Source organism: Bos taurus, chromosome 11 (genome assembly GCF_002263795.3).
Source record: "Bos taurus isolate L1 Dominette 01449 registration number 42190680 breed Hereford chromosome 11, ARS-UCD2.0, whole genome shotgun sequence".
Classification (NCBI taxonomy): Eukaryota; Metazoa; Chordata; class Mammalia; order Artiodactyla; family Bovidae; genus Bos; species Bos taurus.
Window position 1 is genome coordinate 4,320,792 of NC_037338.1, and position 27,602 is coordinate 4,348,393.

The window sequence follows — 27,602 nt, forward strand, 5'->3', positions numbered from 1 at the left end:
TTAGTAAAATATAAAAATTTATTGTTAAATTCATACATTATAGGAATGATCTGTCCACAGTTAAAAAAAAAAAAAACCAACATTCATTTAAAGTAGAAATATATATGTAAATTAGGCTACTATCCATCATATTTTTTTTGTGTGCTTATTATGAAAAATGTCCACTGTTGTTTCATGACATGGTCTTAAGTCAAAATCACAATATCCAAGGGAAAAACGACTCTAAAGAGAGAAGAGAAGAGTTTTTTTTAACAAAAATGATCAAAGCCACTTTTTAAAGAATGCTACACAGTCACACATGAGACTATATCCTACCTGTGGTTTCTTAAAATAATCAAGTCCCCTTCCGATCTTAATTATCCATCCATTGTTGAACCTATTGAAATTAGTTATATAGTATTACACTCCAGACATTTAGGTCAGACAATGATCAAAGTTGTATGAAGTGTCAGCTAAATCTCCCCCTAACAAATAAAATCACTTCTTGCAGTGGCGAGTTGAACCAAACCTGGGTTTACCTACGGGCTGTGTCTACAATGAAACAAAACAACCATTAGCTGATAAAAGATTTTAACAATTCAATTAAACCTTCCTCATGAATTTCATCTTCCTGAGAAAGCTTCCCTGTTCTGCTAACAAGTGGCTTCCAAGTGTACTCAGGCAGACTGGTGATGTTTCAGGGACTCCCGTGCCTAGAGGTGGGGATGTGCCAGGGCAGAGGAAGCCCTGATGGGCACAACACAGCATCCTGTCATGCCTGCTAGAAAATTTAATAAACTATAAGAAGTAAAGCCAAATTAAATAAATACCACTATCACCCCAAAAGGAAATTATCCCAATGTCATAATACTGTATGTATAATTGGATAGAAAAGTACTTCCTTTGCTCAGATGACACAGAACATGTAAATTTTATTCCATTAGGAAACAGGAAACTCACACAGAGCACACAATTAGCCAGATTTTTTCTTCAAAAGTGAAAAATACTAAAATTAAGCTTTATTTAAATTTTTAATATTTAAGTGGAATAGTATATGTAATTATATATAATCTGTGAGAAATAAAAATAAGTATTTTTCAACTGCATAAAAATTAAAGTATTACTATATACTAACCTAATTTCTCGGTCATGTATTGAAGAAGAATATTCTAATTCCAAACTCACTCCGTGATTCCTGAGCGACTGTTTTATTTCTTCTAGGCCACTATGCTGATCTTTCCCAGTGCCCTGTCAATAGGAAAAAAATTTTTTTTTACTCAGTTATTAATATTTTAAATTATTCCTAAACAATGCAGTGTGTGTTCAGTTGCACAGTTGTGTCACTGGCAGGTAGATTCTTTACCTCTGAACCACCTAGAAAGCCCATGCAATGTATATCTTAAAATGTAAATATTCTACACTAGTTTTACTGTCCATTACTGCAAAGAAGCAACCAAAGAAGATGAAGTAGTTTAAGAGCAACTGTTTTTATCAAAATAATCATTTTTTTTCCTAATGTGAACATAACACAACTTGGTGCCATCTCCTAAGATGTATTTTAACGGTGCTGTTTATTCAGATGAGGCTTTCTTCTCAAATTAATCCTGGAAATATGAATTGTTTAGAATTATCCCTATTTAAATCAAAATCAAGATAGAGATGATAGAAACTATCAATACTGAAGACAGAGTGATTGACTCATAGAACATCCAAGAAACTAAACTCACAAACTATTTGAATAGAGAGCTTAGCTAAGTGGCCAAATGCAAGGTACAACATACTAAAATCAACAGCGTTTTCTCCAATGTATTTTATGCCTAATCCCAGATGGCTCAGGAATAAAGAGTCCACCTGCCAATGCAGGAGACGCTAGAGACGCGGGTTTGATCCCTGGGTTGGGAAGACCTCCTGGAGGAGGAAATGGCAACCCACTCTCAGTATTCTTGCCTGGAGAATCCCATGGACAGAGGACCCTGGTGGGCTATAGTCCATGGGGCCGCAAAGAGTCAGACACAACTGAGCGACTGAGCATGAAGATAGCAAGTTCATTTCCAATGAAACAGCTCTGGCTGAAGCATTACATCCACGTTTGCCTTGAACTACATCTTACAACTGAGTGAAGTCCATGATGTTAAGAAAGAGAAAATGCTTTCAGGTACCTACTTCATCCAGAGAGGTGAGAAGATGAATAGTTTTTACTTTACATGGCCTCTTAACCAGCATCTCACAAAATCGAAGGAAGTTATACAGCTGAAAGACATTAGGATGGGTTATTACTCGTACATGTTAAATAATGACTATTTCATCCTGTGTGAGTACATTTCACCTACCTGATGTGTGTGTCTAATATAAGGATCTTCTATCCAAACTTCTGTAACTGTTTCACTCAGGTATTCTTGAAAAAGGGACTCATAGCTGAAACCTGTTGCATTCTCTTCTATCTTAATTTGCTTGTGATATTTTCCAGCTACAAAACAGAAGTTTCTGTAATAAAACCAGTGACTACTTGTTTTCTTTTTATACATACTATAAACAGTGAGGAGCACATACAAGTTAATGTTTTTAAACTCATGCACTCAGCGAGCATTTTCGAATGCTCAATCTATACCAGACACATTGCAGGATGCTACACACACAGAAGTTATAAGGCAAACCATCCAATGAGTTTCGCCTTCATGGAGGCCAGGCAAGTGGGAAAGTCCAGAGATTTCTTGGAATAGGTTCTTGAGCTAAATCCTACAGAACCAGACAGTTTATTCAAGAAAGAACCTACTGTATATAAAGATATCTAATATTTTTGTCACCATGAGTAGAATCATAAGCTTTGATTGAGTGGGCAACTGGTCTTTCTCTTCAGATTTAAGTCTTTTTATGTCTTGCAATTTAATAGCTGAGGTATTACATATATGGTTTCCCCAATGGCTCAGCAGTAAAGAATCCACCTGCAATGCAGGAGACGCAGGTTTGATCCTTGTGTTGGGAAGATTCCCTAGAGAATTCCAATATTCAACTCATTTCAGTATTCTTGCCTGAAAAATCCCATGGACGGAGGAGCCTCGTGGGCTACAGTCCAAAGGGTCACAAAGAGTCAGACATGAGTGAGTTACTAAGCACACATTAAATAAATAAATGCAATATAATATGGAATCTAGGAGCCTTAGAACTTGTAGAGAGTGTGTTAAGCAAAAACTTATAGTACTTCTTAATAATCCAAGCCAAAGACTAGAATGCCATAGGATCAGCAGGGGAGTTCTATTGTTTTTGTTCATTCAAAATGAATAATTATTGAATAAGTTATCAAAGACATTTAAGGTTTTTTTTTTTAAAATATGATCCTTAATGGTAGTTCCTGATTTATACGGTGGTTGCACTTTTAAACTTTGTTTGAAAATCAGTGGTTTGGATTGTCTTCCTAATATTTCAAAACATAAAATGTTACAAACTGTGCATCAGTTTTGAAGCCAAGCTAGTCACACAGGTTAGTTTTAGCCATTGTATTTAAGCCACAAAGTTGATGGTACTCTATTTCCTTCAGATTTCAGAGGGAAACTGCATTGCAGGTTTCAATTTGGGATGAAGTAAACAATTTTATTACTCCTCAACAAAGTAGCCAGCTAGCCAGGTTAATCTGGGTAGCCAGGGTTTGGGATAGTACAGAATACCAGGAAGAGGCGTGCAGAGGGCAGGAGTAAACAGGAGCTGAGGGCTGGGGGACATTGTTTTTTTTTTTTTTTTGAGGACAGCAGTTCCTTTGACTGTAGGATGCAGCAGCTGTGAATGTCAGGTGGCAACGGCCATTTGTGTCTGTATGTCTGTAAACTGGATGCTCAAAAAGTAGTGAACTAACCATACCTCCTGCATCTCTCATCACTGTGAGTCTCAGTCATGTCTGACTCTATGACCCCATGGACTACAGCCCACCAGGCTCCTCTGTCCATGGGATTTCCCAGGTAAGAATACTGGAGTGGGTTGTCATATCCTCCTCCAGGGGATCTTCCCCACCCAGCGATCAAACCCGTGTCTCCTGTGTTGGTAGGCTGATTCTTTACCACTGCGCCACCTGGGGAGCCCCCAGAGAACCAATTATAAATAGGGAACCATACCTTCTGCATCTTTCATCATTAAGAATACCTAACTCCTCAAACGTTCTGATTCAAGACAAAAATCGCAAAGCAGCCCTGGGCATTTCTTGAGCTACTTTAATATTTTGGTCATTTTATAAATGGAGATACAAATAAAATATAGGCTTTACATTCAGTATTGCTCTGCTTCATGGGGATCATGAATTCCTTAAAATGGCATGCAAAGTTCTGCAGTATGTAGAGCTGTCCTCAAATTCTCAGGAGGAGAATCTGACTGCCACCTTCCCCTGAGCAGAAAACAAAACAAAACAGGGCAAAGGGGCTTCCCTTGTGGTCTAGTGGCTAAGACTCTGAGATCCCAGTGCAGGGCTCTGGGTTTGACCCCTGGTTAGGGAACTAGATCCCATACACTGCAACCAAAAAAAAAAAAAGACCCTGTCCTTTTTTTAGTGATGCAACTAAGAGCCAATGTAGCCAAATAAATATATATTAAAAAAAAAGTTAAGAACTGGAAATGCAGAAGAGACCTGTAAGCTCCCAAGGGTAAACGGTCCAGACCACACTGAGCTCCAAAGGGCACAGCCAGGAACACTGGGTGAGACAGGCTTTGTCACAAGGGCTCAGGCACACACTCTCCAAAACAGCCTCCTTACCTTCTTTTTCTTGGTCCAAGCGTTTCTTTAAGTGTTCTGCTCTATCCATGTGGTCAGAAATTATTTTTCTGAGATTACGCTTCTTTGTTTCATCTTTGGTGCCTACAAATTAAAAAATAGACTCTCAAGATTCCAAACAGGCTTTCTCTTTGGTATAGGCAGTGTTTCCTAAGTTTTCCATGGATTTCCTGTCCTTTGGCATGGTTTGCCATGGTCCTAAAATACACAAATAATAGGTCCCAGTTTAGCTTGATCCTGTACGACCTCCACCTTTTCACTGAGCATTGGAAGCCCTTTATTTAGAAGTGGGGACTCTGACACTGTGACTGATAGCTGGGGACATTCAATCCAGTGTGGAAACAAAGGTGGCTTATTACATGTCACTGACTATGAGCACTATTTTGTTCCAATTACCCATAAGTTTGAAATCTTAGCATAATCAAAAGATAGCAAATAACATCTTTCTTCCACAAAACCAGTCTCTATTCTAGACTTCCCCTTTACAGCTTACGTTGACTCATTTTCCTAGCCATCCCAAAAATCAAAGGTATTTTTGAGTATACATTATCAATAAAAGCTTATCCCAAGCCCCACCTCCAACCAGTTAACAAATTACTTCTGGTCCCTTCCTTCCTCCCTCCCTTTTAATACTGCTTTCACTTTTCACTTTAATTTCATTTTTAAACTCTGTTTTTAAAAATATTTTATTTTGAATTAATTGTATATTTATGGAAAAGCTAGGAACATGGCAGAGACTCCCTTCATCCGGATTCCCCTATATTAACATATTACACAACTACAGTACAATTATCAGAGCAAGCACATGAACATTCATACAACACTAGCAGCTCATCTACACACCTTACTGGTATTTCATTAATTGTCCACTTTATTGTCCTTTGTTGTGCCTGCCCATCTTTGGGTGCAATATTCCCTTGATATTTCCAACTTTCCTGAGATCTCTAGTCTTTCCCTTTTGTTGTTTTCTTCTAGTTTTATGTACTGTTCATTGAAGAAGGCCTTCTTGTCTCTCTGTGCTATTCTCTGGAACTCTGCGTCGAGTTGGATGTAAAATTGGAAATATCAAGGGAACGTTTCACCCAAAGGTGGGCACAATAAAGTACAGAAACAATAAAGACCTAGTAGACGCTGAAGAGATCAAGAAGAGATGGAAAGAATACACAGGAGAACTGTACAAAAAAGGTCTTAATGAACCAGATTACTCTCATGATGTGGTCAGTCACCCAGAGCCACACATTCTGGAGTTTGAAGTCAAGTGGGCTTTAGGACTCACTGCTGTTAATAAAGCTAGTGGATGTGATGGAATTCCAGTGCTCACTCACTTCAGTTGTGAGACTCCATAACTGTAGCCTGCCAGGCTCCTCTGTACATGGGATTCTCCAGGCAGGAATACTGGAGTGGGTTGCCATACCCCTCTCCAGGAGATCTTCCCGACCCAGGGATCGAACCTACATCTCTTACATCTCCTGCACTGGCAGGTGGCTTCTTTACCACTAGCACCACCTGGAATTACAGTAGAACTATTCAAACAAAACCCCAAAGGATGATGCCCTCAAGGTGTTGCTGTCGGTATGTCAGCAAATCTGGAAGACTCAGCAGTGGCCACAGGACTGGAAAAGGTCAATCCTCATCCCAATTCCCAAGAAGGGCAGTACTAAAGAATGAGCTAACAGTCGGATAACAGTTGGATAATTGCACTCATCTCCCATGCTAGTAAGGTCATTCTTAAAATCTTGCATATTAAACTTCAGCATTATGTGAACCAAGAAGTTCCAGATGAACAAGCTGGGTCTAGAAAAGGAAGAGGAACCAGAGATCAAATTGCCAACATTTGCTGGATCTTAGAGAAAGCAATGGAATTCCAGAAAAACATCTACCTCTGTTTCATCAACTATGCTAAAGCCTTTGACTTTATCATCCACATAGTGTGGATGATAACAAACTATGGAAAGCTCTTAAAGAGATGGGAATACCAGACCATCTTACCTGTCTCCTGAGAAACCTGTGTGCAGGTCAAGAAGCAACAGTTAGAAGCCTGTATGGAACAACTGATCGGTTCAAGATTGAGAAAGGAGTATGACAGGGCTGTCTGCTGTCACCCTTTTTGTTTAACCTATACGCTGCCGAGCACATCATAAGAAATGCTGGGTTGGATGAGCTACAAGCTGGAATCAAGATAGGCGGGAAAAACATCAACAACCTTAGATATGTGGATGATACCACTCTAATGGCAGAAAGTGAAGAGGAACTAGAGAGCCTCTTAATGAGGGTGAAGGAGGAGAGTAACTTCTAAAAGAACTAAGATCATGGCATCCAGCCCCATTACTTCATGACAAATGGAAGGGGAAAAGGTGGAAGTAGTGACAGATTTCCTCTTCTTGAGCTCTAAAATCACTGCACATGGTGACTACAGTCATGAGGTCAGAAGACGATTGTTTCTTGACAGGAAAGCTATGACAAACCTATACAGTGTGCTAAAAAGCAGAGACATTACTTTGCTGACAAAGGTCCGTATAGTCAAGGCTATGGTCTTCCCAGTGGTCATGTATGGATGTGAGAGCTAGACCGTAAAGAAAGCAGAATGCCAAAGAACTGATGCCTTTGAACTGTGGTGCTGGAGAAGACTCCTGAAAGTCCCCTGGACAGCAAGGAAATAAAATCAGCCAATCTTAAGGGAAACCAACCCTGAATATTCATTGGAAGGACTGATGCTGAAGCTCTACTTGGTCATCTGATGCAAACAGCCAATTCATTGGAAAAGTCCCTGATGCTAGGAAAGATTGAGGGCAGGAGAAGAGGGTGTCAAGAGGATGAGATGGATGGATGGCATCACTGATGCAATGGACATTAACTTGGGCAAATTTTGGGAGATGGTGAGGAACAGGGAGGCCTGGCATGCTGCAGTCAATGGGCTTGAAGAGTTGGACACAACTGGGTGACTGAATAACAACAAATATCCCACTAAAGAAAGTTTTCTGGTCTAGGATCCCACATAGCATTTAGGGGTTATGCCTCTTTAGTCTTCTCCAGTCTGTAATAGTTCCTTTAGTATGTTTCTGCCTTTTATGACCTTGACATTTAGGAAGAGTAAACAGTTATTTTGCAGAATGTGTCTCATTTTGGGCTGCCACTGTTTTCTAAGGGTAAGATTGAGGTTATACATATTTTTAGCAAGAAAATCACAGAAGTGTTGTGCCCTTCTCAGTGGGTACATGAGGTCAATATGTCTTATTACTGGAGATGTCAACTTTGATGACTTGGTTACGGTGGAGTTTACAGATTTCTCCACTAGAAAGTCACTATTTTCTATTTTGTATGAAAAAGCTATCTTGTGGGTAAATATCCTATCTCTCTTCACTCTTCATCCACTAATTTTAGGACCCACTGATGGTCTTTTTTTTTTTTTTTTTTTGGCCATGGCATGCAGCATGTGGGATCTTAGCTGCCCGACCAGGGACTGAACTTGAGCCCCCTGCACTGGAAGGCAAAATCTTAACCATTGGACTGCCAAGGAAGTCCCATTGATGGCCTTTCCCTGTAGCAATTACTACTGCAGTATTTGCCAAATGGTGATTTTCTACTTCCATCATTTCTACTTAATGTATTAACTGGAATTCCACTGTAAGAAAAAGCTGTCCCTTCTCACCCATCTACTTATTTATTCTACTAATAACATATCAATATGGACTCATGGAGATTTTACTTTATGGGTTGTAATTGAAAACTATCATCATTTTCCTTTTTTTAATTTATTTTTTTATTGAAGGATAATTGCTTTACAGAATTTTGTTGTTTTCTGTCAAACCTAAATATGAATCAGCCATAGGTATACATATGTCCCCTCCCTTTTGAACCTCCCTCCCACCTCCCACCCCATCCCTCCCCTCTAGATTGATACAGAGCCCCCGTCTGAGTTTCCTGAGCCATACAGCAAATTTCTGTTGGCTATCTATTTTATACATGGTAATGTAAGTTTCCATGTTACTCTTTCCATGCATCTCACCCTCTCCTCCCCTCCCCATGTCCATAAGTCTATTTTCTGTCTGTTTCTCCACTGCTGCCCTGTGAATAAATTCTTCAGTGCCATTTTTCTAGATTCCGTATATATGCCATAGAATATGATATTTATCTTTCTCTTTCTGACTCACTTCACTGTGTATAATAGGTTCTAGGTTCATCCACCTCATCAGAACTTATTCAAATGTGTTCCTTTTTATGGTGAATATAAAAATGTAGTAATATTCCATTGTGTATATCTACCACAGCTTCTTTATCCAATCATCTGTCGATGGACAACTAGGTTGCTTCCATGTTCTAGCTATTTAAAATAGTGCTGCAATGAACATTAGGGTACATGTGTCTTTTTCAATTTTGGTTTCCTCAGGGTATATGCCTTCTAGTGAGATTGCTGGATCATATAGTGGTTTTATTCCTAGTTTTTAAAGGAATCTCCATACTGTCTTCCATAGTGGCTGTATCAATTTACATTCCCACCAACAGTGCAAGAGAGTTCCTTTTTCTCCACACCCTCTCCAGCATTTATTGTTTGTAGACTTTTTGATGATGGCCATTCTGACTGGTGTGAGGTGATATCTCATTGTAGTTTTGATTTGCATTTCCCTAACAATGAGTGGTGTTGAGCATCTTTTCATGTGCGTTTGTTAGCCATCTTTATGTCTTCTTTGGAGAAATGTCTGTTTAGGTCTTTTTCCCTCTTTTTGATTGGGTTGTTTTTCTGGCATTGGGTTGTATGAGCTGCTTTTTCGGAAATTAATCCTTTGTCAGTTGTTTCATTTGCTATTATTTTCTCCCATTCTGAGGGTTGTCTTTTCACCTTGCTTAGTTTCCTTTGCTGTGCAAAAGCTTTTAAGTTTAATCAGCTCCTACTTGTTTACTTTTGTGTTTATTTCTGTTACTCTAGGAGGTGGGTCATAGAGGATCTTGCTTTGATTTATGTCATCAAGTGTTCTGCCTATGTTTTCCTCTAAGAGTTTTATAGTTTCTGGTCTTACATTTAGGTCTTTAATCCATTTTGAATTTATCTTTGTGTATGGTGTTAGGAAGTGTTCTAATTTCATTCTTTTACCTGTAGCTGTCCAGTTTTCCCAGCACCATTTGTTGAAGAGCCTGTCTTTGCCCCATTGTATATTCTTGCCTCCTTTGTCAAAAATAAGGTACCCACAAGTGCATGAGTTTATTTCTGGGCTTTTGATCTTGCTCCATTTGTCTGTATTTCTGTTTTTGTGCCAGTACCATACTGTCTTGATGACTGTAGCTTTGTAGTATAATCTGAAGTCGGGAAGGTTGATTCTTCCAGCTCCATTCTTCTTTCTCAAGACAGCTTTGGCTATTTGGGGTCTTTTGTGTATCCATATGAATTGTGAAATTTTTTTGTTCTAGTTCTGTGAAAAATGCCATTGGTAATTTGATAGGGATTGCATTGAATCTGTAGATTGCATTTGGTAGTATAGTCATTTTCACAATCTTGATTCTTCCTACCCAGGAACATGGAATATTTCTCCATCTGTTTATGTAGTCTTTGATTTCTTTCCTTAGTGTTTTATAATTTTCTGTGTACAGTTCTTTTGTCTCCTTAGGTAAGTTTATTCCTATTTAATTCTTTTTGTTGCAATGGTGAATGGGATTGTTGCTTAATTTCTCTTTCTGATTTTTCATTGTTGGTATATATTAGTATATAGAAATGCAAGTGATTTCGGTGTATTGATTTTGTATCCTGCATCTTTGCTAAATTCACTGATTAGCTCTAATAATTTTCTGAACTATCTTTAGTGTCACATCATCTGCAAATAATGAGAGCTTTACTTCTTCTTTTCCAATCTGGATTCCTTTTATTTCTTTTTCTTCTCTGATTAATGTAACTATGTTGAATAACAGTGGTGAAAGTGGACACCCTTGTCTTGTCCCTGATCTTAGGGGGAATGCTTTCAGTTTTTTACCATTGAGAATAATGTTTACTATAGGTTTATCATATATGGCCTTTACTATGTTGAGGTAGGCTCCTTCCATGCCCATTTTTTGAAAAGTTTTAATCATAAATGGGTGCTGAATTTTGTCAAAGGCTTTTTCTGCACCCATTGAGATTATTATATGCTTTTTATCTTTCAATTTGTTAATATGGTATACCACATTGACTGATTTGCATATATTGAAAAATCCTTGCATTCTTGGAATAAACCCAACTTGATGATGGTGTATGGACTATTTGATGTGTTGCTGAATTGTGTTTGCTAAAATTTTGTTGAGGATTTTTGCATCTATGTTCATCAGTGATATTGGCCTGTAGTTTTCTTTTTTTGTGTTGTCTTTGTCTGGTTTTGGTATCAGGGTGATGGTGGCCTCGTAAAATGAGTTTGGAAGCATTCCTTCCTCTGCAAGCATTTTTTGGAAGAGTTTTAGAAGGACAGGCATTAGCTCTTCTCTAAATGTTTGACAGAATTCTCTTGTGAAGCCATCTGGTCCTGGGCTTTTGGGAAACTATCATCATTTTCCTGGTTAAATATTATCAGCATTGGCTTTGAGAGCTCCTTGTGCTGGCTCCTGTGTTCTTTTGACGTACCCCATTATTTTTTGACTACTTCCTTACATTTTGGTGCAAAACGTAGTTTTCTTGCTCCAGCCTCAAAATCAACCATTTCTCCCAGAGACTTTGGTTTGTTTATTGGAGAATGGTATCAAGAGATCATATTCTGAGTGCTAAGTGTGTTCACTGTGGCTTGGGGAAAGTCTAGACCCTTTCTGTCAAGACAGGCAGAAAGTCTATGGAGGTTTACTAATACATACATCTCTATTGCTGTATCTGTCCATCTGCATCAAAACCCACAAATTCATGTTAACTTTGATCCCACAGGGTTCATTCTAGCCTTCCTCCTTTCCTTACCTGTAACTTCTTTCATTATCCACAATATATTTACTAGCTTGTTCCTGGTTAGATCCCTGGGTAGGGAAGATCCCCTGGGGAAGGAAATGGCTACCCACTCCAGTTATTCTTGCCTGGAGAATCCCATGGACAGAGGAGCCCGGTAGGCCACAGTTCATGGGGTTGCAAAGAGTCGGACATAATTGAGCAACTAATACTTTCACTTTCAAGTTCAATATAGACATCAAGCAGTTTCAGAATTCTTAACCCATACTGTTGTGAGAAAACAAAATTAACCAACTAAAATATAATGTTTGGGGACTTCCTTGGTGGTCCAGAGGTTAAGAATACGCCTTCCAATGCAGGGTACTTGGATTCAATCCCTGGTCAGGGAACTAAGATCCCACGTGCCACGGGGCAACTAAGCCCATCTGCCTCAACTAGAGAACCCATGCTGCAACGAAGACCCAGCACAGTCAAAAAAGAATTAAAAAACAAAACCTGCTTTGCCACTTTTAGCTGTGTGACCTTGGCCAGTTATTCAACCTCTTTTTATCTTCTTGTCTAACACGGAAAGAGTAACAGCACCCTAGAAAATTGTGGAGAGGACTAATTATGAAAAACTAATTGCAAAGAGTTGACATGACTTAGCATCTGAACAACAACAAATTATGATACTGGCATGCAGAAAATAGTAAATGTCAGTATCATTATCATCTACTTAATTTCTTTATACACTGCCCTCTCGGCTTCCTCTAGAACTAGATTTTATCTAACACCTGTTTTCTTAACTCTACTGTTACTTTGCTACTGCCTATAAACATAGGCTATTTCCCCTGTCCTCTTTCTTAATCATTATCCTCAATCACAGTTTGACCCATTCTTCAAACATGACTTTGTCTTCCAGGTTTCATCATATAGCCATCTCCAAGTCCCATTGGAAACTCACTCCCACATCTAATCAATGAGCCAATGCCAGTAATTCGATGTCCACTCTGTCCTCTCTCTTTCCTAGTAAGTGGTGTCATTCAGGTCATGGTTCATTCAGGCCCTCATCTCCTCTCATCTTGACTCCTGCAGGAGCTCATTAATTGATCTGCTTGACTTCAGTCTCTTCAGGTTCATGTCTCTCCTACTCTCTTGCCCTGTTCACTCATTTATTCAAGAAATATTTACTGAGAACTTACCACATGCCAGGCATTATTCTAAGCACTGGAGACACAGCAGTTAATAAAACAAAACACAATTCCCCACTATCATTCAAATGGGCGGAAAGACAACAACAGAGGTAAATTGGTAAAACACATATGTTAGACTGTGATAAAGTGCTATTAAATAAAGCAAGGAAGAAGGATAAAAGAGTCCTGGAATGGGGGTTATAATTTCACATTGGGGGTCAGGGAATGGCCTCACAAATAAGGTGATATTTGTATAAATACCTGAAAGAGGAGAGAGAATAGGTCATGCAAATATTTGGGAGAAAAACATGTGCCTAAGAGAGGCAGGCCCTGAAATGCAACTTTAATTTTGTCACTCCTTTGCAGAAACTTTAGTTTCTCCTTGTCAATGGAATGAGTTAAAATCTGGCGGTCAAGGCCATCCACAGCATGCTCCAACCATCAGTCTACCTTTAAACTTCTCCTCTTCCTCTATAGGTATATGCTAAAGTGAACTGAACCATTTATTTAGTAAAACAGCACAGACAGAACTGGAACACTTTTAGCTGAGTTTCTTAAATTCTACTTAACCTTCCAAAACCCCTATCAAAAGCAAGCCCCACCTTTCCATCCCCAAATGACCACTGGCTGTTTAAATCCTCATTGCATTTGTTTCCATGGCTCTTGGCACTTATTCCCTGCAGTACAGTTATTTGCGTTTATATCTTAACCTTCAAGATCATGTCACTGTCTCTTGAACCACCACAGGATCAGTGGAGCACACAGGAGCAGAACTCCTGGGATTCTGCTGCTTCAGGGTCCACCACTGTATGCCATGTCCCTTTCTGAGAGTCAGCAGAGCAGAGCTGCTAAAGCCTTGGGGTCCAGTTGTGACTCTACCAATGGTGGCTGAACTGGAAAGTGAACTTTGCTTTTTATGCTGTTAAAATGAGGGTAACATCACCTCATACTTCATAGGGCAACCGTAAGGACGAATTGGGATCATGCTTCTAATGTGCTCTGAATACTGCCTACCACTCAAGACTTATAAATGATAGCTACTCTTATTATCACCGTCATCAAATGGTCCCTGCCCAAGGTAGGGTTTTAGAGTTCTAAGAAAAGCACTGTACACTGAAGACCAGCCTCTGCTGTCTCAAAGCTTCTGAAACATATCAGAAATATGCAGGCAGAAAGGTATAGAGGGGAGATCTTAGGCCAGACAGGAAACGCAAGAGGATGGGGAGCAGGGGCTCATTTTAAGTCAATTAATATATAATTACATGTTTATTAGCTGCAAGGGATTGTGCTCGATGTTAAGGTTATTTGGGTACTTCTAGGGGCTTCCCTGGTGGCTCAGAGGTTAAAGCGTGTGCCTGCAATGCGGGAGACCCGGGTTTGATCCCTGGGTTGGGAAGAGCCCCTGGAGAAGGAAATGGCAACCCACTCCAGTACTCTTGCCTGGAGAATCCCATGGAGGGAAGAGCCTGGTAGGCTATAGTCCACGGGGTCGCAAAGAGTCGGACACGACTGAGCTACTTCACAACACTGAATTGGTCATCTGACTTGGACAGCCAACTCATTGGAAAAGTCCCTGATGCTGGGATAGATTGAGGGCAGAAGGAGAAGAGGGCATCAGAGGATGAGATGGCTGGATGGCATCAACTGATGGAATGGACATGAACTTCAGCAAACTTTGGGAGATGGTGAGGGACAGGGAGGCCTGGCATGCTGCAGTCCATGGGGTCACAAAGAGTCGGACACGACTGGATGACTGAACGACTGAACAACAACAACACTAATGACCATGTAACAGAAAGTCTTAACTCTCACAATCCTATACATTTCTCACACGAAATTTCAGTATATCCATTTCTAATGAAAAAACTTAAATTGGAGTATAGTGTGATAAAGAACCCACCTGCCAATGCAGGAGACGTAGGAAACACTGGCTCAAACCCTGGGTCAGGAAGACCCACTCTAGTATTCTTGCCTGAAAAACCCCATGGACAGAGGAGCCTGGCAGGCCACAGTCCATGGGGTCACAAAAAATCCCACATGACTGAGCAACTAATACTTTCATAGCTGATTTAGACTGTCGTGGTGGTTTCATGGGTACGGCAAAGTGAATCAGTTACACACACACATATATCCACTGTTTTTAAAATTCTTCTCCCATGCAAGTCATTAGAGAGTACTGAGTAGAGTTCCCCGTGCTATACAGTAGGCCCGTATTAGTTTTTTAAACTTATAATGAAAATGTTTAATGAGAAAAATAAGGAAAAGGGTGTAATGATCTTATTATCTATCACCTAGATTTAAAAACTGATAGCATTTTGTCATATTTGCTTCAATGTTCAAATTCAGACATCATAATTCCTTTCCAAACATGTTAGTCTTCACCCCTAAAATTAAGAAGAGTTTGAAAAATACCATACTACCTAACAAAGTTAATAATTTTATTGCTACTTGTTCCATATACAATCTTCCTAAATTGATCCCCAAATGTTTATACAGTTCCTTCAAACCCAAGTCGCTTCAAGGCAACTATTACATCTGCTGCTGCTAAGTCGCTTCAGTCGTGTCCGACTCTGTGCGACCCCATAGACGGCAGCCCATCAGGCTTCCCGGTCCCTGGGATTCTCCAGGCAAGAACACTAGAGTGGGTTGCCATTTCCTTCTCCAGTGCATGAAAGTGAAAAGTGAAAGTGAAGTCGCTCAGTCGTATCCGACTCTTCGCGACCCCATGGACTGCAGCCCATCAGGCTCCTCTGTCCATGGGATTTTCCAGGCAACAGTACTGGAGTGGGGTGCCATTGCCTTCTCCTTCTTCTCTTCTCTTCTTCTCTAACTATTACGTCTAGTTACCTCTTAAAATTCTAGAACAGTAACCTCTCTTTCACTGACGACATCAATCTAATAAAGATATAAAAGAAACCAGTCCACCTGTCCTGTAGAATACCCCATCTTCTGTATTTCACTGCTGTCTCGCGGCGAAAGGAATCGTTTTAACTCTTTCACTCCCACTCAGGCAAGACGGATTGCAACTCCATTTCCTCCAGTCTCGGCTCCCCGGCTCACTGCTCACCTTTCAGAACCTGCAGGAGCAGATCGATCCCCTCCTGGTAACACACCAGAGCCTGCGGGCCCCGGGACTCGGACTCCAGATCTAACGCCCGCTTTAACACAGTCAATGCAGCTGTGCTCCCAGGGTCCTGCGCCAGGCTGGACCTCGACATAATCTCCGAAACTACTGTCAGCTTCTTCCAGTTTCTCGGTGGGTGGGTCTGCGGCGCGCCTGCTCGCGGTCACGTGACGCCTCTGCGCTCACTTTTTATGGTGCCGGAGTGGGAGAGAGTCGGCAGGAACTAAAGTGCTGCACTGTGTGTACGCACTGTTACGGCCGAGTTTGAGTGTGGCACTCTGGGTCCTTCCTCGGCTCCTGTTCTCAGTGGTTAACTTAAGGCTGAGAGACTTCTAGCAACTGCTGGTGAGTGGGGAGTGAGTGGCTGAAGGTATTGCACTTTTGCTAGGAGCATATATCTGGGAACCCTATGCAGAAGAGGATTGATTTTGTCTATCCAGTTCTGGGTTTACGGGTCACAGTAAGCTGTATGGGCCTGCGGCCAGGGTTGGCCCTTGGTCTCCCGAAAAGCCGCTTACCGCCTGGATCACGTCTCCCGGTTTGAGGGATCCCGGGATGCGGCCTGAGGAGCCCCGCTTCCTGGAGCTCGAGGGCTGAGCGTCCCCGGCCTGGCAGTCTGGCGGGAAAGGGTGTTTTAGCATTTTCTGTGCTTCTGTTTTATCCGTAACTTTGGCTTTCTGCTGGGGTCAGCCTAACGAATTGTTAATGGTGACACAAAATTGTCTAATTTAAAAATTGCTGCATTTTAGAACGCAAACCCTCCGGAGTTGGCTTAGTTTACCTTTTGGGATTTCCCTGACGGTCCAGTGGTTAAGACTCCTCGCTTGGGCTGCAGGAGGCGTGGGTGCCACCCCTGGTAGAGAAACTTAAGATCCCGCTTGCTGTGGGACGCAGGCAAAAAAAAAAAAAATTACCGTTTTACCAACAGTCGTGATTTTGCAACCGTGTCTTGATCGCCACCTACTCAAAGCTACTTGTTCTGCGTTGTTTTGTTTTGTATTTTCCCAAGAGGCACTTAGGAGGGCTGCCTAGTAGGCATTAGAGTTCAAAAAAGAGGCATTTCTTGCCCTCAGAGATGTCAGTTTGTTCAAAGGGAAGTTCTACGTTCTGCGTTCCTTCCCGACCCCCATTTACTATTAAATAGATGTCTTGCCTCTTTAGAAAAGGAATTAGTTTTCTTTTTTTAAGAACAGTTACATGTACGGTCATTGTAAAAGAACAGCAACAAACCTATCAGACAATACCAGGGGTGGAAGTTTGAGAAAATAGCTCTGGTAGCCTGCCCTTCTGTCCTCAGATATGCTAACGTTTCTCTGATAGGCTTCTAGAGTTTCACAGACATTGCTCTCTCTTTTTAATGGAATGGAAGTGGGATCATACTCCTCATGTGTATGTGTGTGTGTGTGTGCTCAGTCTTGTCCAACTCTTTGTGACCCCATGGACTGTAGCTCACCAGCCTCTGTCCATTGGATTTTCCAGGCAAGAATACTGGAGTGAATTGCCATTTCCTACTACTCCAAGGGATCTTCCTGACCCAGGGATCGCACCCATATCGCTTGCCTCTCCTGCATTGGCAGGCGGATTCTTTACCTCTGCACCACCTGGGAAGCCCTGCATTTATTTTCCTGGCTTTTCATCTGTCCGAGAGAAAGGTAGTTGTACAGTGAAACAGTATAATTGCTTCAAGGTCTTTAATTGCTTCAAGAGTTATGTGCCTAATTATTAAGAACAACTTTTACTTTATTGAAAGTTAATGACTTTTGACTATCACACCTTCTGAAGTCTGGAAGTGAAACTTCATTCAGCGAAAATTGAGTGGCTGCTACAAGGCTGTGCTACTTAGGTAGATGCTTGAAATATATCTGTGAATAGATAGAGCAAACCAAAAACAAAACAAAATTTTAAAATCTTTGTCCTTGTGGAACTCACATGCTATTGGGTGGAAACAGATGGTAAACGACAAACCTAACAAGTAATTAAATTATGTTAGAAGATGTTAAGGGCTGTGGAAAGAAAGTCAAGTAGAGTAAAAGACATTGGGAGTGCTGACAATTGTCCTCTGGGTCAAAATGTTAAATAATGGAATCAGGGTAGACCTCATTGAGAAGATGAGATTGGAGCCAGAAATTGAAGGATGTGAGAGAATTAACTATGTGGATATCAGGGACCTTCCAGTAGAGGGAATAGTCAGGGGAGTATGCCTGCCTGGCAACTTACAGGGCTTTCTTGCAGCGGGTGTGTATAGCAACTGAGCAGGAGAATAATTGGAGATGAAATCCTCAGGGTGGAAGGTTAAGGACTGGCTGCCAGTCTAAAATGAAGAGGTGTTAAGTTAGAAGTTTTCAGTCTAGTAGTAAATAAACTTTAATTTTGGAGTAATTTTAGATTTACAGAAAAGTTATGCAGATACTAATATGTCCTATATACCCTGCCTGTCGGGAGCCGCGTTAGGCATTACTGACAAAATGGAGGCATGGCCCTAAACCCCCTCCCTTTGTTCCGCAGGCACGGACCCGGAATGAAGGAGTTAGGCTTTGTGATTCTGACTTGTTTTTCCCTTTCCTCGGCTGAGTTGACTGAAGAGAATATTAAGGTGCTTATTGTTTTTGAGAGGAGCATAAGAAGGCATAAAGCCTTTTGCAGCTGTGCTCAAAGAGTAATTCATAAAGTTAATCACTGACATTTGTTCAAGGACTTTTACAAAAAGTGTTCCAGGGTGAGCACACAGGCCGCAGCTTGAGGCCATGGGAGGGATTGCTATCTGAAGCCCATTTGTGAGAAAAGTGTTTATGGCAAAAGAGTTTGCTGAATTTAGGGCTTAGGAATAATTAAAATAGAAGCTAAAGATTTAAGGATTGCTGTAGTGTTAGCATATTCTACTATAGCTTATAGAAATTAGGGACTTTAGAGATATTATTAGGTAGAAGCCCTTTCTAAGAAATAGTGAGCTTAGGATACTAGGGGCAAACAGGACTTAGAAAGATAAGAAATAAACTGAGGAATGTGATATGCAGCCCAGACATTAGCATGAGTTACAGTGTATTCACAAAGACACATGAGAAAAAGTAGATAAGAGAATCGGTAAGGAAGGAGCTCCTTTTGAGGGGCAACAATGATTTCTGGAGAAAAATAAATCTGGGTCCATGGGAACTAAAAATATCAAACCTCTGACCTACTGCTTTTGGAAAAGTATAAAAGAGAATCATAAGCTTGAAATAAAGAGGCAGTCCAAGAAAAATGAGAGGCTGCCTCAGTTTCTCGCCGACACCGCTCATCCCTTCAGGCTGAATCCCTGGCTGCTGGAGCTGGACTCCGGCACCTGCCCACACAAAATTTCCCTTTATTAACATCTTACATCAGTGTGGTATATTTGTTATAATTGATAAGCCAATATGAATACCTTGTTAACTAAAGGTCGTACTTCATTCAGGTTTTTTTAGTTTTTGTCTGATGTCCTTTTACTCTTTCAAAATTCCATCCAAGGTACCACATTATGTTTAGTTGTCAAGTATTCCTCTTGACTATGACAGTTTCTCAGACTTACCTTGGTTTTGATGACCGTGACAGTTTTGAGGTGGTCAGGTATTTGAGGAAATACTGGCCAAGTATTTTGTACAATGTCCTTCAACTGGAGTCTGTCTGATATTTTTCTGTTAGAGTGATGAAAGGGGTTTTTGGAAGGAAGACATAGAGGTGAAGTGCTGTTCTCGTTCTGTCATTCCGTACATGCTATCAGCTTGGCATTTATCACAGCTGATGTTAATCTTGATCACTTTGAAGATGTAGTGTTGGTTAGATTTGTCTAGTGTAACATTATTCCCTCCTCCCCGCCCACCCCGACTTCTTTCCTGACTCTGGCAGAAAGTCTTTAAGCATACCCCATGCTTAAGTGTTGATAGCTTTTCTCCACCTCTTTAAGAGGGGAGTATCTACATAAATTATTTGAAATTCTTCTGTAAGAGAGTTTTTTTTTTCCCCTCTCTCTCATTATTCATCTGTTTATATCAGTATGGATTCATGGTTAGTTTATGTTTTGGGTTATATGCCAAAACTGTATTACTTACCTTGTTGCTCATATTATTTCAGCTGTAGCTGCTGGGAGCTCTTTCAGTTGGCTTCTAGTCCCTTTGACATATCCCCGTCATTTTTGACTTTTTTGAGTAGTTCCTTTCTAGCACTACAAGATGCTCCAGACTTATCTTTATATATGCTTTATATATGCCTTGCTACAGCTGTGTAATCAGCCTTTTCTCCAAGGAGTCCTGGTTCTTTTTATCAGAGAATGCTATTAGGAACTAAGATCTTAGCACTGGGTGTGCTCATTCCTATTGGGATGCCATTGTTTTTAGGTCCTCTCAGCTAAGAGGGCCAACCCATGTATGTATATGTATCTATAATTATTTCTATATCCATCACATCTTTATTTAGCTAAATATTAGTTCCAGCACTAATCCTGTGTCATCGGATGACATAGATATTCTACCCTTCCTCTCTGGCTTGTGTGTAACCACCTACTCTAACAATGAGAAACTGGCTCTTTGGAAGGTTTTGAGCAGAGGTGTTGATATTACCTGATTTCAGATTTAGTGAGATGATTGCTGCTGTAGGGAAAAGACCTTGGGGAAATTAGAATAGAAGCTGCTGCTGCTGCTGCTGCTGCTGCTGCTGCTAAGTCGCTTCAGTCGTGTCCGACTCTGTGCGACCCCATAGACGGCAGCCCACCAGGCTCACCTGTCCCTGGGATTCTCCAGGCAAGAACACTGGAGTGGGTTGCCATTTCCTTCTCCAATGCATGAAAGTGAAAAGTGAAAGTGAAGTCACTCAGTTGTGTCTGACCCTTAGTGACCCCATGGACTGCAGCCTACCAGGCTCCTCCGTCCATGGGATTTTCCAGGCAACAGTATTGGAGTGGGGTGCCATTGCCTTCTCCGAGAATAGAAGCGGGAAGGCCAATTAGGACACTTTGCTTGGAATCTAAATAAGAGAAAGATTTAACAAAGAGCCAAGCTAAATAAATTGGATTAGTACCTAACTTTGTGCTTAGGTACCTACTATCTTTGTTAGTACCTAAGAAAATACTTAACTTTGGAGGAAGAAGTATGGTAGGGAAAATAATTTAGATTGTTTGATTGGAGGGCTGGAGGAGTAAGCATCTCTTCTAAAGAAGCCTTGATACAAAGGATCTAAACAGCCAGCCAAGCAAACTGGATAATTTGAAGTAGAAATTGCTGTGCTGTATTGTAATGTTTGAAGTATAAAATCTGAATGATGGTTATGAAATTCTGATTTACTTCTGAATTCTCGGTTGAGTGGACCATGGATGAAACCCATTAATTAATTCAGACATGCATCAACAAACCCTGGGTACCTGCTGTCTATCAGATGGTGTGCTAGATGCCACAAGTATAGAATATGAATAAAACAAAATTTTTGCTTTGGGGGCACTCAGAATATAGTAGTTAGCTCTTCTAAAACTGATACAGAATTTTGAAATACTGGTTCAGTTGCTGATAATTTTTCTGAAGTCAGGCCCTTTTAGGGGGACATCTTGTATTAATTTCCCAACTTCATTGCTTTTTCCACACCACAGGAAAAACCTGCAGAGCTTGAGTGAGCCAGAATCTGGTAGACATTGAAATACAGCACTTACTTTATTTTGGCATAAGGTTAGGGTACTCTTATTATAGCTTTGTAATAACTTAATGATCTTATAATAGTAAAAGTTACTATCTATTAAGGGCTTCTGATGTGCCAAGTACTGTTCTAGATGTTTTTAGAATAATTCATTTGCAAGATAGGTGTTATTTTCTTTCTGTTCTTGGAGGCAGTGGGGGGGCGGGGGCGGAATTGAAACATATGAATTAAGTCACGTATCCAAAATATATTAATGCATGTAGTTCATGAACTTAATGTTTCTACGTTCAGTTTAAGTCAGTGTGTGTGTGTGTGTGTGTGTGTGTGTGTGTTAGTCATTCAATCATGTCTGACTCTTTGTGACCCCATGGACTCTAGCTCACCAGGCTCCTCTGTCCATGGAATTCTCCAGGCAAGAATACTGGAGTGGGTAGCCATTTCCTTCTCCAGGGTATCTTCCCAGCCCAGGGGTCGAACCCAGGTCTCCTGTATTGCAGGTAGATTTTTTGCCCTTTGGCAAAGGGAGCCACCAGGGAAGCCCTTAAGTCAGTATACTAGGCTATAATTGTTCTCTGTCTAAATAAATGTGACTTTTACTTTATAAAAGCAGTGCATGTTCATTAAGAATAGTTTAAAATGCAAATAAGCAAAAAAGAGCATCCTACTGTTCTTAACAGAAAGGTATTAGGATTTAATGAAAATGTAATAGAAGAATTAGGTTCCAGACCATATACTCTCTCTTTTTTTTTTTTTTTGACACTCAAACACATCTTTTTATTATATACTAAATTTAAAAGTACAAATCTTATTAAAAATGCTTATGAAACATTATATACATAAGTACTGTCAAATACTATCAGATTATGACATTATGTACATTTGCTAAGGTTAATTAGAAACAGAACAACATTCATAACTTTGCTGATAACGAATTTCAGAAGTCAAATATTTTAATTAGCATTTGGCAACTTTGAAGTAGTGATCTGCACAGGAAGATGTCTGCAGAGGTAAAACAGTGAGAAGACAAACGGAAAAATGCAGGTATTCCTGCCCTCAGTGTCAATAAGGAGATCTCGTCTTCATCCTCTTAAGTCAGAAATTAAAGTGCATAAGACCACCAGGAATACCTGATTCGGTTGTACCCTGAAGCTGGAGGCTCTTGGGTGAAATGACTGACCTCTCTGGGATTCATTTTCCATATAAATAAAGTAAGAAGGTCATTAGTTCCAATTAGGGGTTGGGATTTCTTCAGTCCTTTCCAGCTCTTTCTTTTTTTGTTATACTAGAGGAAAGCATTCTTTATCTGCCCTCCCTGTTGAAGATTTTTTGAATGATAGTAACCTCCACTGCCCATTTTTGTTGTTGAGATCAACTTAGGGTTTAACTTTTTGGTGAAAATGGTACATGGTTAATGTATAATTACTGCCTATGGTTTTCTTGAACTCTGACTAAAACATTTATTATAACTTAATTCTTGTCTTTATTGTATTAAAACAACCAAGATTGTACTGTTAAACATCCAGCTTTTCAATTTGCTCAGCTTTTTGTTACTACAGAAATGAGGGAGCTATCCGTTTCCAAAGCATACGTGACCCACAGATCTGTTTTTTCTTCTCACAGCCTCTAAGGAGAACAGCCACCACATCCATGGCAGGGATTTTGCGCTCAATAGTTCAGAGGCCCCCAGGGAGACTACAAGTAAGTGTTTCTTTTCAGTAATTATCTTTTTCAGTTGTCTTGCTTTTCTATTCCTTAAGAACTTTTAATCTCTTTTCTTTTTTTTAATTTTATTTTATTTTTAAACTTTACATAATTGTATTAGTTTTGCCAAATATCAAAATGAATCCGCCACAGGTATACATGTGTTCCCCATCCTGAACCCTCCTCCCTCCTCCCTCCCCATACATACAGGCAAGTTAAATTTTTAAGTTTCTTTATATATTTTTTCTTTTTTTTAATGTTGAGAGTTGATTTTATTTGGTTTATTTGCTGTTTTATCCCTAAAGAATTGAAATCACAAAAGACCTTTTCCTGGAGAACTTGCTGGTAAAAAAAGACTAGTGTTGATCCCCCCTTTGTTCACCTTAATCTTTTTAGATTTTTTTTCCCTTCAATTTTAAAGAGAGTCCATTTTCAATCTTAGAAAATTAGAAAAATGTAGAAACACAGAAAGAAGAGAAACAATTTCCCAGAGATGATTTATGTTTGTACTTTCATGTATTTCCTCCTGGTCTTTCTTTTAGAAATTGAAGTGGAGTAGCCTAGTCTACTCATGAGGGCCAGAGTCTAGGTAGGCCTGCAATTAGATGATGATAATGTCAGGTGCTTGAGATTCTTACCTTAGCCTCAGATTAATCTTGAGTGGTCAGTATTATTTCCTGGTGGATCAGAGCCTGTGTCCGTCACTTCCCCCCACCCCCCGCCCCCATTCCTTCCTGCTTATTCTCCCAGTGCCCTCTGCTGTCCAGGGAAGGCATAGAGGGAATGATTACTGCCTACCCAGAGGAATTTCCTAGTATGAAGTATTGGCAGTGAATCCTTTTTCTTTGGCAGCCTAGGAGAAATACTACTGGAAGCTTGTAGAAAGAGGACAGGAGACAGGAACCCGGAGTTGATGGCACTGTTGGGACTAGAAAGAAAACTGGAAACTCATTTTGACTTTCTTTTACATTGTGTTGTTGAAGGGTAAATTACCATATGTTGTCTTGAGCGCATTGATGATCTATAACCTACAGGCCAGGTTCAGCCCACCATCTGTTTTTGAAAAAGTTTTATTAGAACACAGCCACAACGATTTGTTTACGTATTGTCGATGGCTGCTTTGGCCCTGCGGTGACAGAGCTGACACTTGGCTCTGGGAACCATGTAGCCCAGAACTGGAAATATTTATTGTCTACTCCTTTACAGAAAATTATTGCCAATCGCTGGTTTAAACATTTATATTAATATTTAATGTTAGTGGTAAGATAAGATGTATTCATTCAGCTAGGTGGTTGAGATAAATGTTTAATAATTACAGGTTAGATAAGAATAGGGCTTCCCTGATGGCTCAGACAGTAAAGCAATGCAATGCAGGAGACCCAGGTTCAATCCCTGGGTTGGGAAGATCCCTGGAGAAGGAAATGGCTACCCACTCCAATATTCTTGCCTGGAGAACTCCATGGACAGAGGAACCTGGCAAGCTAGAGTCCATGGGGCTGCAAAAAGTCATACAAGACTGAGCGACTAACACAAGAACAAAAAGAATGGACTTTCGTCACCTAAAAATAGTAGGTTTGGGTTTCTGCACTAGATAGAGTGCTAAAAAACAAATGTTTTATGTCATATTTTAGACGGCAACAAAAGGTGTGGAACCTCTTGTTTGTACAGACTGGATTCGTCACAAATTTACGAGGTCAAGAATTCCAGATGAAGTAAGAACAAGGTTTTGTTTTCCTGTTACTATTTTTGAAAAACATGTTGTATTTTGAAAGGTACTGGTTTTTGTAATATTGGAAACTTTCACGTTAAATTATTTGTCAATATAGGTAGAAGGGTAGAGTTTTAAACATAGGGTGATTTAGGTAAATAATTATTAAAAATAAAGTTGTGCTACTGGCCTTTTAAGTAGTGGATTTTTTATCATCTCAGAACCTGTTTATTCCTGTTTATTCCAAAAAATATTATGGTTTTTTCCCTTAATATTTTGTGTTTTCATATCACCGTTGTCCTGAGAAAACAAACTGTCTTCCTCCTGCTCAGACTGTCCCTGTGGCTCTTGGTTTTCACTCTCTATCAACTGTTGCTAATTTGGATCTTCTCTGCTAAACTTGTCTGTACCTATCATTGTTTCAAAAAACTCTGGCTAAGCCCTCAATAGATTTTTGTTTTGTTTTCTCCAAATTTTCAGTATTATGGTAAAATGCATAAGATATAAACTTTAGTATCTTAACTGTTTTTTTAAGTGTACACTTCAGTGATATTATGGGCTTCACTGGTGGCTCACATGGTAAAGAATCTACCTGCAATGCATGAGACCCTGGTTCAGTCCCTGGTGTGGAAGATCCCCTAGAGAAGGGAATGGCAACCCACTTTAGTATTCTTTCTTGGAGAATTCCATGGACAGAGGAGCCTGGTGAGCTACAGTCTAGGAGGTCGGAAAGAGTTGGACCCAACTGAACGACTAACACTTTCACTCAGTGATATTAAGTACTTTCAGATTATTCTGTGACCATCACCAGCATCCCTCTCCAGAACTCTTCATCTTACAAAATTGGAACAACTCTGTTCCCATTAGACAGTAACTCCTCATACCTTCTTCCCCCAGTCTCTGGCAACCAGCATTCTCTACTGATTGTTTAAAAGCTAAAATAGTATTACCGTCGATTATTTTGATACCCTTAACATGCTTGATGTTCTTTTATCAGAACTCTCTTTTTTTCCAAGTCATGGTCTGCAACTACATTGTCATATCTTTCCGTGTTTCTTAGACTGTAAACTTCTGGAAGAAAAGGATAGGTACAGATGTTAACATTTGTTTAAAATGTGGAAGGCAGTGATTTTGATCGCCAGCTGTAGTGAGTGTGAAAACTTTCCAGCCTCATAGAAATGACCCTGAAGTGTGCATCTGTAGCACGTTGCTTATCTCCCAGACTTATTCCTGTTTTCTCAAATAATTTCTAAACCTTGCTGCTTGGATAACCCATAGGTATTTCAAGTTATCCAAAATTGAGCTCATTGTCTTACTTTCCCTCCAAATAAGCAAACTAAAAGAACATGCTTGTCCTGTATTAGTGATGTCAGTTGATCCTCTGTCTGATTTCCCAGACTGAAAACCTTTGAGTCAGTCTCAACCCCGTCTGCTCCCTCACCCACCACAAATCCATCTATTTTGCTGGCCAGAGTCCCTAGATCAGTCCTTTTCTGTTCCAGCTGCTGTAATTCAGACCCTTAAACCATGTCCCTAAGTCCTTCTTGAGTTTTTTTTTTGTATCAGTCTCCACCTCCAGTTCTTTTGAAAGAGTTTTCTTTCCAAGTCTATCTTTGAAATGTCATATTGTTTCAAACCTCCAATAGCTTTATATGCCTTCTGGAAATTTCTAAAAACTCAGCATAGTTGAGCTTGGTTTAACTCCCCTTGCATTGCTTTTCATGTTTTTTTTCCTACCTTATTCACATGGAACCACTGACTTTTCCTGAATATTTCATGGTCCTCACACCATTTCTTTATGTCGTCTCTCCTTTTCTTTGGTGTGCCTACCCCATCCTGTGTCTGCCACCATTCTTCTCACCCAACATTTCATCAAAAGCTCTAGAAAAATATCCTTCATCCCACCTGTTTGGAGACAACCACTGCCCACACCCTCCATGTACTCCTCTTTTATGTATTTTTAAAGATGTGCATCATCTTGGCTGTCATGCTTCTCTAGCTGCTTTCATCACTTAGCAATGTAACCTGATCCTCCATGGAGAAATTAATGATTGAATAATATTCTTTGTGATTAAAGTAACATCTTTTTTTGTCCTTCCTCAGTCTGTTTCTCCAAAGGTATGACTCTCGACTTAATGTTTTTGAGACCTTTCTGCATTTAAGGGTGTGTGTATGTATGTGTACATGTATACACACACATATATGGGTTCCCTGGTGGCTCAGTGGTAAAGAATCTGCCTGCAATTAGGAGACCTGGGTTTGATCCCTGGGTCAGGAAGACCCCCTGCCAACTCCAGTATTCTTGCCTGGAGAATTCCATGGACAGAGGAGCCTGATAGGCTATGGTCCATGAGGTCCCAAAGAGTTAGACACGACTGAAGGACTAACACACACACATATGTATAGAATTGTTTGATTCACGTTTAGAATTTAAGGTCATATTCTTAGAATCAATATTTATAGAATATATCACATGTACACACTCATCATGGTATCAGTAAAGTTAAGTCCCTCAGTTGTGTCTGACTCTTTGTGACCCCATGAATCACAGCACGCCAGGTCTCCCTGTCCATCACCAACTCCTGGAATTCACGCAAACTCACATCCATCGAGTTGGTGATTCCATCCAGCCATCTCATCCTCAG

General features: G+C 40.2%; 2 protein-coding genes across 6 annotated transcripts in view; one reads left to right on the plus strand and one right to left on the minus strand.

Annotated features, from left to right (window-relative positions):
* MITD1 (microtubule interacting and trafficking domain containing 1) lies at positions 1 to 16,052 on the minus strand. Its single transcript, NM_001434720.1, has 7 exons — positions 15,858 to 16,052; positions 4,715 to 4,816; positions 2,310 to 2,446; positions 2,143 to 2,229; positions 1,115 to 1,227; positions 316 to 376; positions 1 to 222 (listed from the first exon to the last, which is right to left on the minus strand). Exons 1-7 carry the CDS (start codon positions 16,006 to 16,008, stop codon positions 127 to 129), a joined length of 747 nt encoding a protein of 248 aa, NP_001421649.1. The 5' UTR covers positions 16,009 to 16,052; the 3' UTR covers positions 1 to 126.
* The window catches only part of MRPL30 (mitochondrial ribosomal protein L30), a 14,977-nt gene continuing 3,331 nt past the window's right edge, over positions 15,957 to 27,602 (plus strand). Inside the window, exons 1-4 of one of the 5 annotated variants that reach the window (XM_024999130.2) lie at positions 16,190 to 16,284; positions 17,394 to 17,566; positions 23,169 to 23,246; positions 24,881 to 24,961. In XM_024999130.2, coding sequence (XP_024854898.1) covers positions 23,196 to 23,246; positions 24,881 to 24,961 — 132 coding nt within the window. In that variant the 5' untranslated portion in view covers positions 16,190 to 16,284; positions 17,394 to 17,566; positions 23,169 to 23,195. 5 annotated transcript variants of the gene reach the window in all.